Source organism: Balaenoptera borealis (assembly GCF_965194805.1).
Source record: "Balaenoptera borealis genome assembly, chromosome: 18".
NCBI classification, from domain to species: Eukaryota; Metazoa; Chordata; class Mammalia; order Artiodactyla; family Balaenopteridae; genus Balaenoptera; species Balaenoptera borealis.
Window position 1 is genome coordinate 20,069,597 of NC_138877.1, and position 13,023 is coordinate 20,082,619.

The 13,023-nt window shown below is 40.6% G+C and overlaps 1 protein-coding gene across 7 annotated transcripts in view; it reads left to right on the forward strand.

Annotated features, from left to right (window-relative positions):
• Nucleotides 1-486: 486 nt before the first annotated feature.
• The window catches only part of RCBTB2 (RCC1 and BTB domain containing protein 2), a 36,786-nt gene continuing 24,249 nt past the window's right edge, over nucleotides 487-13,023 (forward strand). The window contains exons 1-4 of one of the 7 annotated variants that reach the window (XM_082365476.1): nucleotides 487-1,334; nucleotides 8,381-8,480; nucleotides 9,993-10,060; nucleotides 11,313-11,363. In XM_082365476.1, coding sequence (XP_082221602.1) covers nucleotides 10,007-10,060; nucleotides 11,313-11,363 — 105 coding nt within the window. In that variant the 5' untranslated portion in view covers nucleotides 487-1,334; nucleotides 8,381-8,480; nucleotides 9,993-10,006. Of the gene's footprint in view, nucleotides 1,335-1,665; nucleotides 2,385-8,380; nucleotides 8,481-9,992; nucleotides 10,061-11,312; nucleotides 11,364-13,023 lie in introns of those variants that run through there. The other 6 variants (XM_082365477.1, XM_082365482.1, XM_082365478.1 and 3 more) reach the window with 6 other exon arrangements.

Here is a 13,023-nt window from a genome sequence, read left to right on the forward strand (position 1 = left end):
AGTCTGGCCACCCTCCCCCTTAGATAAATACTGCTGAAGGAGTTCCTCCTGATTATCCTTTTCAAATGAAAACTCCAAGCTGTCCTTTCACTTATGGCTATATCACAGTTTATATTAAAAGGCCAAAGGATAACATTGTTTCGGGGGAAAAGTTCTTCGTATGCAATGCCATGCATGTTAGATTTCTGCCCGGCTTTATATCCTATAAAATCGAATAAATGCAAGCCTCCTTCTGGGGCTCAAAGGACTATGCCCTGATGATAGACATAATTATCTGCCAACTATAGCAGCTGCCATAAAAGCAGCTAGACATTCTGGAATGATGCTTTTCCAATGAAATGACAAAAGCCAGACCAAACAAAAGACCGACACGGTCATTCTCGGTTGAAATCTGTTATTCCATCCGGCTGTTCTACTTTTGGCAAATCATTTGAACGTTGAACCTGTGTCATTAAAAAGTCAGTGTGAAAGCAGTCATCTTTACTCCATAGGAACAGCTAATAACACCAGCTGTGGAGCATTTTACCAAAACCCACTCGGGCCGAAGTAAGTGTAGTAAAGTGGAGGAAATTATTGCACGTTATCAAGCTGTGATGCATTTTACTAAAATCTACTAAGGCCAAGAGAAGTGCAGTGTAATACAAGAAATCACTGCAAATTAATAAAGAGAGAGTGTGGTTGGTCCAGAAGACCTTGGTCCCCAGGTAGGCAGGTCACCTCTTTAGCACGCATCACTCATTATTTCGGCCTCTGGATTAGAAAGGTACAGCAGTGAGGGGAAAGCAGGGAAACCGTAGGGAGAAGTGATCTGAGCTCCTTGATGGAGGGACCACCAGAAGAAAAGCTGGCACAGACTGGGGGAGAGGGACTGTATAAGAGCTTGCCGCATCATCCGCGCGCCTCACCCTTCCGGGTTAGGCATCTCCAAATTCCCAAGACTCTGGGGACCAGAACCCTGGAGAAGGTGGGGGTTTCCCACGGTGGAATCCCCGGGGAAAGGGCGGAGATGGACCCAGCGGGAGAGCCAGTGTCCAGTCCTAGGGGTCCGATCGGAGCCGAGAGAGAGTCGGCGAGAAAGGGGCGGGGGCGGCAGGGGGCGGCAGGGGGCGGCAGGGGGCAGCGGAGAGGAGGGGCGAGGCGCCGTCGCCCGGCCCCCTCCCCTCCCCTCGGGCGCGCACCCCTCCTCTTTCCCTCCCGGGTCGGTCACCCGAGCGCGTCCCGCTGAGGCCGAGCTGCTTCGAGGGGAGGCGCCAACTCATCGCGGCGGCGGGCCCCCACCGAGCAGTAACGGCGACCTGGGAGGCGGAGCGGATGTGGCTCGGGCCTGCGTTGTGGTAAGGACAAAGGGGATGGCGTAGGAGGTCGGGGGGGGGGGGCGCCAGGCTAGAAGCTGGCCGCTCTCAGACACCCCCCCCACCCCCCAAGCGGCGAGCCGCCTCTCCCCACACCGCCCCCGCCGCCCGAGCTCCCGGCGAGGTATTGGCGAGGAGTAGCCCCTGGGGCGACAACCCCGCCCGAGCCGCGAGCCCAGGCGTCTCCGCGCGTGCGCAAAGCCTCTGGCGGGGCCTGGTCGCGCGGCTCCGGGATTGTACCCTGACCCAGGCCGCGGGCCGAGGCGGCGCTGCGCATGCGTGAGTCGGCTGGCGGGAGTGGCGCGCCGTGCCGAGGGTTGCGTGTGGCGTCGCACCAGGGCTATTGCCTTCCTAGAGGCTTCTCCTCCTTCGGCCAGCGCTGGGGAGGCACCTGCCTCGGAGTTCCTTTCCCACTCTCCGCCCCCCGTTAGGCTGCAGTTTTTATTTATGTCGCCTAGATCTTCGGCTCCCGTCCTGTGTATCTATCTCTATTCACCCAGCTTCCGGCCCCGAACCGGCTCGCTAAACTCATTATTATGCCTTCGACATTTGGTCCTGATGTCGAGGGATAGCGCAGAAAGTTTGACTAAGCTCGGCGAAGCTGTTTGGGAACTGCTGTGGAGAGATGGGGAGAAATCACCACAAATCTTTATTTTAAACCGGAAGATACTGCCCTGCTCAGTCCCGGAAATAGGGATTTTCAGACGCTGAAAACTTTCCAAGTGCTCTGCCCTGGCCGAGAAAGAGCTTCCTGCCTGAGTTGGAAGGCTAGTTCAGAGTGAACTTTTTGCTTTTGTTCTTTGGGAAATTACATAATAAGTCGGAACAGTTGGAGCCCAGGACTGTAACAAAATGCATGTCGTAGAGCTGCCTGATGCCGCGCTTGGCGACTTAATTGGAACGACGCTCTTTCCCCCAGACTGGGAAGTGACAGTCCCTGTTTAATGTTTATTGAGCCTCCTGGCTTTGCACCCTTCTAGTACTACGTTCCTGCTTGGCTTTACGCCTTCCTGGGCAGTGGTACTTAGTTAAGTAAGTTTCGTGACTCCTGGGGTTGTTCTTGGAATGGTTTTTAACAATGTCATTACTGTGTGCCTTGTAATCTTATATGATGTGATGATACGGACATTTGGAGGCTAGAATAGAGCCCTTAACTATCAGAGAATCTGAGTACTCAGAGGTGAAATGTAATCTCTCTTTCCCAGGGCACTAGGCAATATACACGTTATTAAGTAGTAGGTAAAGGCAGGTGGAATGCTATATTCTTGCACACCCCACTCCTTCCACGCAGGCCTTAACTGCTGTTACTGGGTTTACCAAGCCGGCCTCCACCCTTAGGCCTGTGCATTTGCTATTTTCTCCATGCTCAAAGCTCACTTTCCCCCTCCACCCAAATCTGCATGGCACCCAACTTCATTCAGATCTCAAATTAATTGCCATCACTTCAGAGGTGACTGCCTCATCTAAAATAGCCACTTCTCTCACTCTCCATCTCCTTATCCTGCTCTATTTGGCTTTGTAGCACTTATCACTATCTGATACTATGGATTTGTATGTGTATGTGCTGTCTCCCCCATAATGGCAGCTCAGTAGATATTTGTTAACTGTATAAATGAAATTGGTATTTGGCTCCAGAAATACTTTGAACTGAAGTCGCAATGTGCATTCATTCAGTCATTCAAAAAACATTTACTGAGTGACCACTTTGTATCAGGTTGTGTCTAGGTGTTTAGAGTATGTCATTGAACAAAATAAAGATCTCTTCCCTCTGGAGCTTACATCTAGCAAAGAATGATTAACAGTAAACATATTTAATTATTGGATTAGAAAATTATAAGTGCCATAAAATAATGAAAAAAGGAGAGCAGAGAAAGGGGACTGAGTACAGGTGTGCGTTGCAATTTTAAACAGCATGGTGATGGTGGGTCTAAAGGATAAACTGAAGGTGATGTTCATGATGGAGAACTGGTTTTTAGAATTCAGTATCTTTCTGGGAGAACTTTGTTTGTTTGTTTTACCATTCTCTGCTATGTGTTTCATGGGGCCCCGTAGCATGTCCATTGTGACAAATGTAACTGTCCTTTGCAGTATATAGGTGAAAAAATATTTTTTCCAAAAAGAGTTCACTTTATTCAGGATTTTAGTTTAATGCAGCAAATCAAATGAAGAGACTGGGTTCTTGAATGGAAAAGACTAGCCAAACGAATACTACAGATGGGTTGGAGAAAAAATGTATATTTTCTTCACGTTTTACTGTACTTTGCAGTTGCTTCTTAATGTCCCTCTGACTGTGAATGACTAGGTGAAGTTGTTTTCTAAGAGTGGTTGTTGATTTTCTTTATTTGGAACTGTGTTGAAGATTCACCTGGTGATGTCATGCTTTAAGGTACTAAATTGTTGCTCTTTGAGATTTCTGAATGAACCAGACAAGCCTAGCCAAATTGCACTCTGTAATTAAAGGATGCTTAGTGAAAGAGGCTGATAGAGAGGAACAGTTTTAGAAAGTGAAGTGTTTTTCCCTTTGGGTCCTTAAGTGGATTACAAACACTGTATTTAAATATCAAAAGCTATTAATCTAAAACTATAAATGTAGAGTACCCATGGGATTTGCTTATGACTTTAGGAGTTTGTCATATTTAATTTTGGTTTTATCACGTGGTTAAAGTGAAATTAAAATGCCCCTAAGATGCTGTTACTTTTGAGGTTTACTGGAGTTGACTTACTATAAATCAAAATTGACCAGGAAAGAGATATGAGAATCTCTTTGGAAGAGAATGGAATTATGGAATGGAATGATCAGGGTTGCCGGGTGGCATCAGGGACTCCTGTTCAAGGCTGAAAATGGAGGGCTAAATGAGGATACTTACTTAAAAGGAGCAAATAGCTTGTCTCCCTGAAAGGGATATTCATAGTGTCCTTCAATGGAAGGCTGATATGTTCCTTCTCGCTTTCATTATCCAGAAGGAACATGTGTCTAATTCACACAGTGATCTCATCTTAACGTGAAAGTCTCCAGGGAATTTAAGGTGTAATAGTTTCTTTCAGCATGACTATGACACTGGGGTGTGTCTTCTGTGTGTCTTCAGCCTTGCTAATCTAACCTGAGCTCGTATCTATTGGGTTGGCCAAAAAGTTCGTTTGGGTGTTCCTGTAACATCCTATGGAAAAACCCGAATGAACGTTTTGGCCAACCCAATAGTACCTCTGTCTCCCCTTGCAAGACATTGACAAGTACCAGTATGTGAGTAAATCATGAATTGTGACCCCATTATAATATGTTCTGTATTACGCTGAATGTATTTGACTGAACAGTTTGAATCATAAATGGAAATGAGCCAAGACCAAGAGGGGCTACCATGTTGAACGAATATTTACACTGTGGGGCAGAGATGGTTAACAGTTAGTATTCTATTTAATAGGCATGTTAAGGGCTTTAAAAAAAATTGTATTAGATATATAAGGATCTAAAATTCAAATGGATTTACAAATGTCTCAAGTATCAGTTCATTTTAGCTAGTATAACAATCTAAAAATATTTGTATAGTTTATGTTGATTATTTTTCATATTTGAAAGTGACACTTTTGCTGCGCTTGGCCGGAAAGACCAACTTTAATGAGCCCAGTAATATTTTCAAACTAAATGCAACTTTGGTTTGGATTGAAGGTCTACTTCATCACTCTTGGCGAAGTTTGGAAACCTTTGTACAGTGAAATCATTAAAATAGTAACTATGTTTCTGTGTTCCATAAGTCAGTTTGCTGTTTATCATACACATAGGGCAATACCATTCCCACTGAGGTTGTGCTTTAGTTTTAGTTTGGCTTTTAGTTTTTTAGTTTTGTCCATCCTGTTTATAATTGTCCCACGTTAGTTAGCAGCTGTGTAGGGTATCTTACCGTTATTTGTCATTGACTTATGGCAGCTCATTCAAGTGGAGGTAAATTATGCCTATCATCCTTTTTTGCAAGCGATAATTGGGATCATGTTTAATTATTTTATATTACATTTATACATATTTATATTATTTCCAGCTTTCTGATGACATACCATTTAATGACTCAACTAAGCATATAGGTGGGAACCATCATTATCCCACTGACATGTACTTGGTCTGGAGCTCGTTAACACACTGATACTGTAAACTGTATGCTGGTGTCCTAAAAGACATTGGTTTTCCTTCATGCCTTGTTTCTTTGATTATAAAAGCATCATCAACTGTGTTGCCTAGATGAGAGAATTTGTTGAAAGCATTGAGTTCTGTATTGCAAGAAAACGTTTCTATACATTATGTGTCTCAAGCATAGCTTTAGATTTGACCTCATACTGTTAAGTTGAATTTTAAAACATACATGACACTGGACTTTGTCTGCAAAAATTCTTCTTTTTTTTCCTTCTGGGATCACTTCTAGAAAACAGATACCAGCATTTAGAAGCTTCTAGTTAATTGCAAGATAACAATTTCCATGGAAAATGCCTTCTCTCAGATACAGTGTATCTAGTTTATTAGCTCTTGAGGCCCCTGCATACTACTGGGTTGGGGTAATATTGACACAGGCAGCTACCAGCTGGATATCCTTTTGCTACAAGTTACTTCTATTTTTATTTTTTACATATTTGCTTTCAATTTAGTGCCCATTGCAGGCACTAAATCAATATTTGTTGATTGAATTAGGCAAATGAATGTCCTATAATCAGTTTAACTCATTTAGGTCAGAAGTATTATCAGGTAATACGACACATTGTCATATTAGCAGACACACTGATTAATACTGATTACTTTACCATTAATAACATGTAGAGACTGCTTATTATATGCTTTGTACAAGGAAATGAATTATTTGTTCTTCAAGAGGACTAGGGTGGTATGTTTATCTTGTTCAGTTACTGAAAGACTGTTGTCTTGTCCACTGATCTTCAACTGTGTAGTTATTAAGAGTATAGGGAAAACTCTCAAAATACAATATGTACAAAAAGGAATTATCTGTCTCAAACAGGGATAATATGGAAATAAATTACTGAACTCTACAAGTTTAGAAAAACAGTCAAAATAGGAAATGTCATGCAAAAGATTACCTTAGTTGATATATGTTTGGTTCTGAAAATTACTCTTGTGGGAAGTCCCTGGCGGTCCAGTGGTTAGGGGTCTGTGCTTCCACTTCAGGGGGCATGGGTTCAATCTCTGGTCAGGGAGCTAAGATCCTGCATGCTGCGTGGCATGGCCAAAAAAAAAAAATCCTCTGAAGGCAGAGGTCAGTGTCAGGAGCTTCTGGCTGAAGAAGGTACCTATGCTCCCATTTCTTTTTATATTGTAAGGCAAATATCAGTACAGTAAGATTCTATAATAACATAGTTCTTTTTATTACATTTAAACAAAATGAGGAAATGCATAAGAAACTACTTTTCAAAACACAAGGCACTTTTTTTTTTTAAAATTAATTAATTAATTTATTTTTGGCTGTGTTGGGTCTTTGTTTCTGTGCGAGGGCTTTCTCTAGTTGCGGCAAGTGGGGGCCACTCTTCATCGCGGTGCGCGGGCCTCTCACCATCGCGGCCTCTCTTGTTGCAGAGCACAGGCTCCAGACGCGCAGGCTCAGTAGTAGTTGTGGCTCACGGGCCCAGTTGCTCCGCGGCATGTGGGATCTTCCCAGACCAGGGCTCGAACCCGTGTCCCCTGCATTAGCAGGCAGATTCTCAACCACTGCGCCACCAGGGAAGCCCGACTTAGTGATTTTTGATCAGAATTGTTTTGGAGACTTACCTGTGTTGATTCTAGATAATTTATTTTAATTGCTGTGTGGTATACACATTCCACAGTTTATAAATTCCGTTGATGGAGCCTGTTGATCAATTCTATCCACTATTTCTAGTTTTTTGCTATTGCAAACAATTTTGTATATGCACTAGAGCTCATCTAGGCCAGTGTTTTCTAAACTACAAGACATGACTTATTAATGATATTGAAATTATCTTAGTGGGCTGAAACCAACATTGAAAAAATGAAATAGAAAAGGACAAAATAGGGTAGGGTAGAACAGAATAATGTAAAGTAGAAAAAAATAGGAAAGAGGATATCCCTTAGCATCTCATATAGGAAGGGTAAGAATTATTTTTTGAAACTCTTGTTTCAGGTACATATATGTATCAAAAAAGATTGAAAGACACTGCTCTGGCCTAAATATTGTTGAGTTGCTCTAAAAGTGATTGTATCAGTCTACATTCCTTCTAGCTATATGAGTGTGCCTTTTGATTTTCATCCTCACAAACACTATGTATTATCCCCTTTAATTTTGCTGATCTGATTGGTGAGATCTATCTGATCATGATTACATTTCCATGATAAATTCCGTGGATATGTTTGTTAATTTCTTCTGTGAATTGCCTGTGTATCCTTTGTCCATTTCTAAATTGGATTGTCTTTTTTGTTCTAATTTTTAGGTGTTCTTTATATATTATGGATGCTAATTAGGTATCAGTTATATATGCTGAAAATATCTTCTCCCATTCTGTGGCATGTTTTTCCCTTTGTTCATGTTGTCTTTTATTTTGCCAAAGTTTTCATCTTTAATGTAGTAAAATTTACCAGTCTTTCCTTTGTGGTTTATGCTTGTGTGTCTCATTTAAGAAATCTTTCCCTGCCCTGAGGTCATAAAGATGTTTTCTATACTTTCTTCCAAAAATTTGAAAATTTTGCGTTTTTCCCTTTCCATATGGTTTCCCTTGCATTTTTTTATGTTGAAATACTATAGATTAAACGTTGTGGTTTTTTTGTAAGTTTCAGCGTCCAAGTTGTCGAAGCCCTTTCCCAAAACTTATAAAATATAATATCTGAAAGTTATATTTTATAATATTAATTCTTTTTATAATTGAGCACCGCTGCTGCTGACTTTCTAACAGTAAATAGAGCTGATACAATTTTTTAACTGTATTTTTCTCAGATAAATACTGGCTTGTTAAAGTTTCAAGGTGGTATATTCTTTTCCTTTTCTTTTGTTCTCTAATAGAATTTATTTATGTATTTCCATTTTCAGTCACATTAACCTTACCCTAGATGACAACTTCACAAGGATCTAGAAGGAACAGGGTTAAAGATGACTGAATACTGGGCTCCAGAAATTTAGAAACAATCAGGTACAAACATTTTTGGCGGGAATGTTCCCAAACAGTCAGTTGGGAAAACTTAAAATATCCCTGCATTACAGCAGAGGGTCCACAGCAAGGACTTTGGAATTAGTCCTGGCTCTGACCCTGACTGACTGGTGACTGTTAGTCAAAGTATTGAAATATGTCCATTAAACAGAGGCAATGATTATACCGGTTTCTTTTGGCTATTGTAAAGATTAAATGAGATAATATAAGGCACTTAGTGCTTGGCACAGGGTAACTGTTTATTTTAACTGTTATTATTGTCGCTGTTGTTTAGAATTCATGTTTATCACATCATGGATGTGGTATTCTATATGCGTATTATAGATTTTTAAGAAGTATATGTTGATATATTACTATAACATTGCTATAATAACAGCCTGGTGATATCACATAGATAACAGGATGAGATAACTATAATCCTCACATATATTCTGCAAACTGTATTCTTCAAGTAGTGCAAATTGAGTATATTATTTATTTCTGAGTATATTATTTATTATTCCTTATATGCTGAGAGACCTTTTACAGCTGAAGAAAACAGAATTTTACCCGTATCCTCAAGTGAATATAAATCATCGATAAGGAACACTGTTAAGACTTAGCCTTGTTTTGGTTATTGTTTTTATCTATTGCAAGGCTCTAACTGCTTGTAGGTAGTGTTAGATAAAATGTTCTCATGTTAGGCACTTGAAATGTGGGTTGTATTTGAGTAAATAGAAGCCAACCTAATGAATCAGAATATCAACACTATTAAACATGATTTCATTAAATTGCTTCTGAGGGGAGAGAATATTTATTCATATTTATTTTTAGTGATAACTGTGTAATGATTTAACCACAGTCCAGACATACTGCCTATTATCTGATAGGGCTGCTTCTGTTGTTACTTGTATGTGGTAGAAGGTAGTCATTGTGGAGCTGGTTTATTAAGGCAAGCACATTCAGTGCTATAGCTACATACTTGATGGCTGTTGTTTCAGATTTTTTGTTAAGGCAACAAGTCACATTTGTTCATTCATTCTTTCATCCTTTTATCCTTTTCATTCATTACCCCCCTCCCTCCCCCTTAGCAAATCATACACTCTTCAGTAGAGCTGAGAATTGATAAGTCTACTCTTCACAGTGATTTGGAACTTTCCAATCCCAGGGGAAATTTGACCAAGGTCTAAAATTTATTTTTTCTTATCTATAGGAAGTCAACTCTGAAATGAAAATTTTCTACTCATTCCCTAATAGATTTAAGAATATAGGTTTATCCTGGGATGATTTTTCCACACCTCAGCAGGAGGATTCTCATAGGAGAACAACAGTTAAAACATCTTTTGGGTTTTACAGCTGTTAACTCCCATGCCCCAAACTTAATTCCCTTATTTTCCCTTCACCATATTTGAGCTTAGCTTATTTTCTCTGTTAATTAGAAGTAAAGTAACTTTAACCTGCCCAGTTTCACTTGACATGTGGGATATTGATTTTACCACATACTTTTTCCCCAAGGACTGCACAGGACCATGGAAGACCATATGGAAGAAGAACTTTTCCTTCTCTATGGAAAAAGTGGCAAGGTTAGAAAAATCATGCCCTTAGAGCATGTATTTTCTGTCACATAAAACATACTTCATCAAACCTCTGTTGGTCATCCAGTAGGAAGATCAATGAGATAGTTAGTGTCTGTCTTTGAAGGGCTCTCAGTATAGTGACTAAGATGCTGGCCGATCACTGCTATGGGTGTAGAGAACGCCAGAGGGACCAGCACGGGACTCTGGGGATCGTCTGGGGAGTAGAGAAAGGGTTCCCAGAGGCGGTGACGTCTGAGCTGGATGAGGAGCCACACCACCCCTACTTTCACAGAAAATGCTGTCCTGCAAAAGGGTCTGAGTTGAACAATGTTTGCTCCACTGCCAGAGATTTTTAAAAAATTGCAAAATACTTAATCTTAGATGGCATGTTCTTAATTCATCGCAGATATTCTTTATTTCGTTTCCATCACATCTGAATATTACAGTCAGCCAGCTTAGGTCCGGTCAGCGTCCAATTGATGTTAAAAGTTTCACATCTTTCAGCATGCACATCGATCTCTTATCTTCTGTTGATTTTATTAAATTTACAAAATATCTGCTCTTCACTGTTGACAGCTTCATATTAACTGCCACCATTAACTTTCATTTTTCTGTTTTCCACTTTTTAAAAAATAAAATATGGTCAAAATCCAGTAAAAGATGAAAATCATCATCACAGCCAGCGTCGTGTACAAAAACAGCACAGCTTCTGAACCTGAACCATAGTATTGCCGCGTGCTGACTTGAAGTGCTCATTTGTGAGCTCCTGTAGGAAAGTAGCTTACAAAAGCAATGTATAGAACCTGAAAGGCTTATAGAATGTTCATAGAAATTTTCATTATTTTTTTCTGGGAACAGATTTTGTAAAATAAAAGACTCATGGAATTAGCAAAGAAATTACTGTATTACATGGTATTATGCTGCCAGGAAATTCTCAAAATGTGAGGTGTTGGCTGTTGTTCTTTAAGAATTTTTTTTTTTTTTTGCTAGGCGTGCCCAACATGTGATTTTAATTCTGTTTTTATATGCGGTATTTTAAATTGAATTGTGACAACTTAATAGTTGTCCATAGTTAAATGAAGTATCATAATCCACTTGGTTCTTCATACGGATGGAGAAGCAGAGTTAATACAGGGAGCACACACTCAAAGGAATGATACAATGCATTTTGGTCTCTAACTTTATGGAGATGTATTTCCTTAATTATGTTTTCCTTGAGCTAATATTAAAATTTTACTGCTTTGCATTTCCCAAACAGATGCCAGTGAAAGATGAGAGAGGTGGCTTGGATGTGAGCAAAGTAGCGAAGGTAAGCTGGCCTGGGGTTAATTCTCACCTATGCTGGTGACAGGTGCAGGAAGGAGGCTCCAAGCTAGGATGCAAATTCCGGGGACACGATCTTGATGACGTATGTTGCCAAGCTCTCGCTCCCTGGTAGTGCTTTTTTCCCCTACAGTTTTTTTATTGCCCACCCTTGGCTCCTACTCAGCCAGTCCCTTACTTAATAGTTGGGCCCAGAGGTAGTTGGGTGCCTTCTGCGGAGACGCCTGCTATCATGCAGGCTGGCTGTGGTGTGATTGAGGCTCCTAAAGTGTGTGCATCCTTATGTTATGTACACTCTTACTATATGCAATGTATATATATACAGAGTATACATATATGCTATATATGTACATATGTATACAGTATATACAATGTGTATAACTATACATGCTCAAGATTATGGCAGACAGAAGAATGTATTTCTCTTCTGTGAGAGAAGATACTCAATTCCTGGAGACTGATATTAAATATTTACTTCAAAAAAGTATAAACATGTGCATTTCATAAATGAAGTCATTGGTTCCCTATGAAGAAGTTTCCCCGCAGACTTAGAAACATGAATTTTTGAAGTAAAAATCTCTACCTTCTGGCAGAGATTTAAAAAGCAATGTATCCACACCTGTTGTATTTAGGTTATATTGTAATTATTTGTTTTCTATTAAATTGTGAGCTCCATGAAGGAAGACAACCCACGGTGGGCATTACTGCCCTGTTCATGAAGGACTTCATGAGCACAACAGCCAAAGCCCTACAAATGCAAGCAAACACTAGGCCTGCCAGGAGTTAGCACTTTTTATGTGAACTTTTTACTCAGCAACAGATGATTTGTGGAAAGAAATCTGGCTTACCCACTGAGCAGCTGGTGATCTTGGAGTATTTCTCGGTCTCTCTGGCCCTCAGGTTCCTCATATGTAAAATGAGGATAGCAATGTGTATGTCCTACACTTGGGAAGATTAGAAATAATATGGAAGAACTCTTTTAACTAGCACGTTAGCACGTCTACATGAAATGTTTGATGCCACATCCCAAACATTGTTCTTTCTGAAAATTATAGACTTAAATAGGAAAAAAATATTAAAATGAACACCTCACAGAAAATAAGATTCCTTCATAATATAAGGAGGTGGATAATATAAAGTAGAAGCTTAGACTAAAAGGTAACAGAACAAGATTCTGTCATTAGCCCCACAGTGGCCTTAGGTGCTGCCCAAAAGATAATAGAAGACATCATTCTCCAGGCAGGGTCTTACAGTTTGGTGGTGTCATGGGGGGAAGTGGCCAGATTTGGCATTAGGGGAGCTTCCCCTGGTTCAGGCTATGCCACTCACTGAGGGTGATGCTGTTAGCAGTGACAAACTGCTTCCCCTCTGTGTTAGTTTCTTAGTATTAGTTTCTGCCCTAATGAAGTACCACAAACCAGGTGGTTTAAAACAACAGAAATCAGGAATGGGATTAGTATTAGTTTCTGCCCTGATGAAGTACCACAAACCAGGTGGTTTAAAACCACAGAAATCTATTCTCTGACAGTTCTGGAGGCCAGAAGTCTGAAATCAAGGTGTCAGCAGGGCCATGCTCTCTGAAGGCTTGAGGGAAGAAGCCTGCAGCTTTTTGCGGGCTCCCAGCATCCTTGGTGTTCCGGGACATA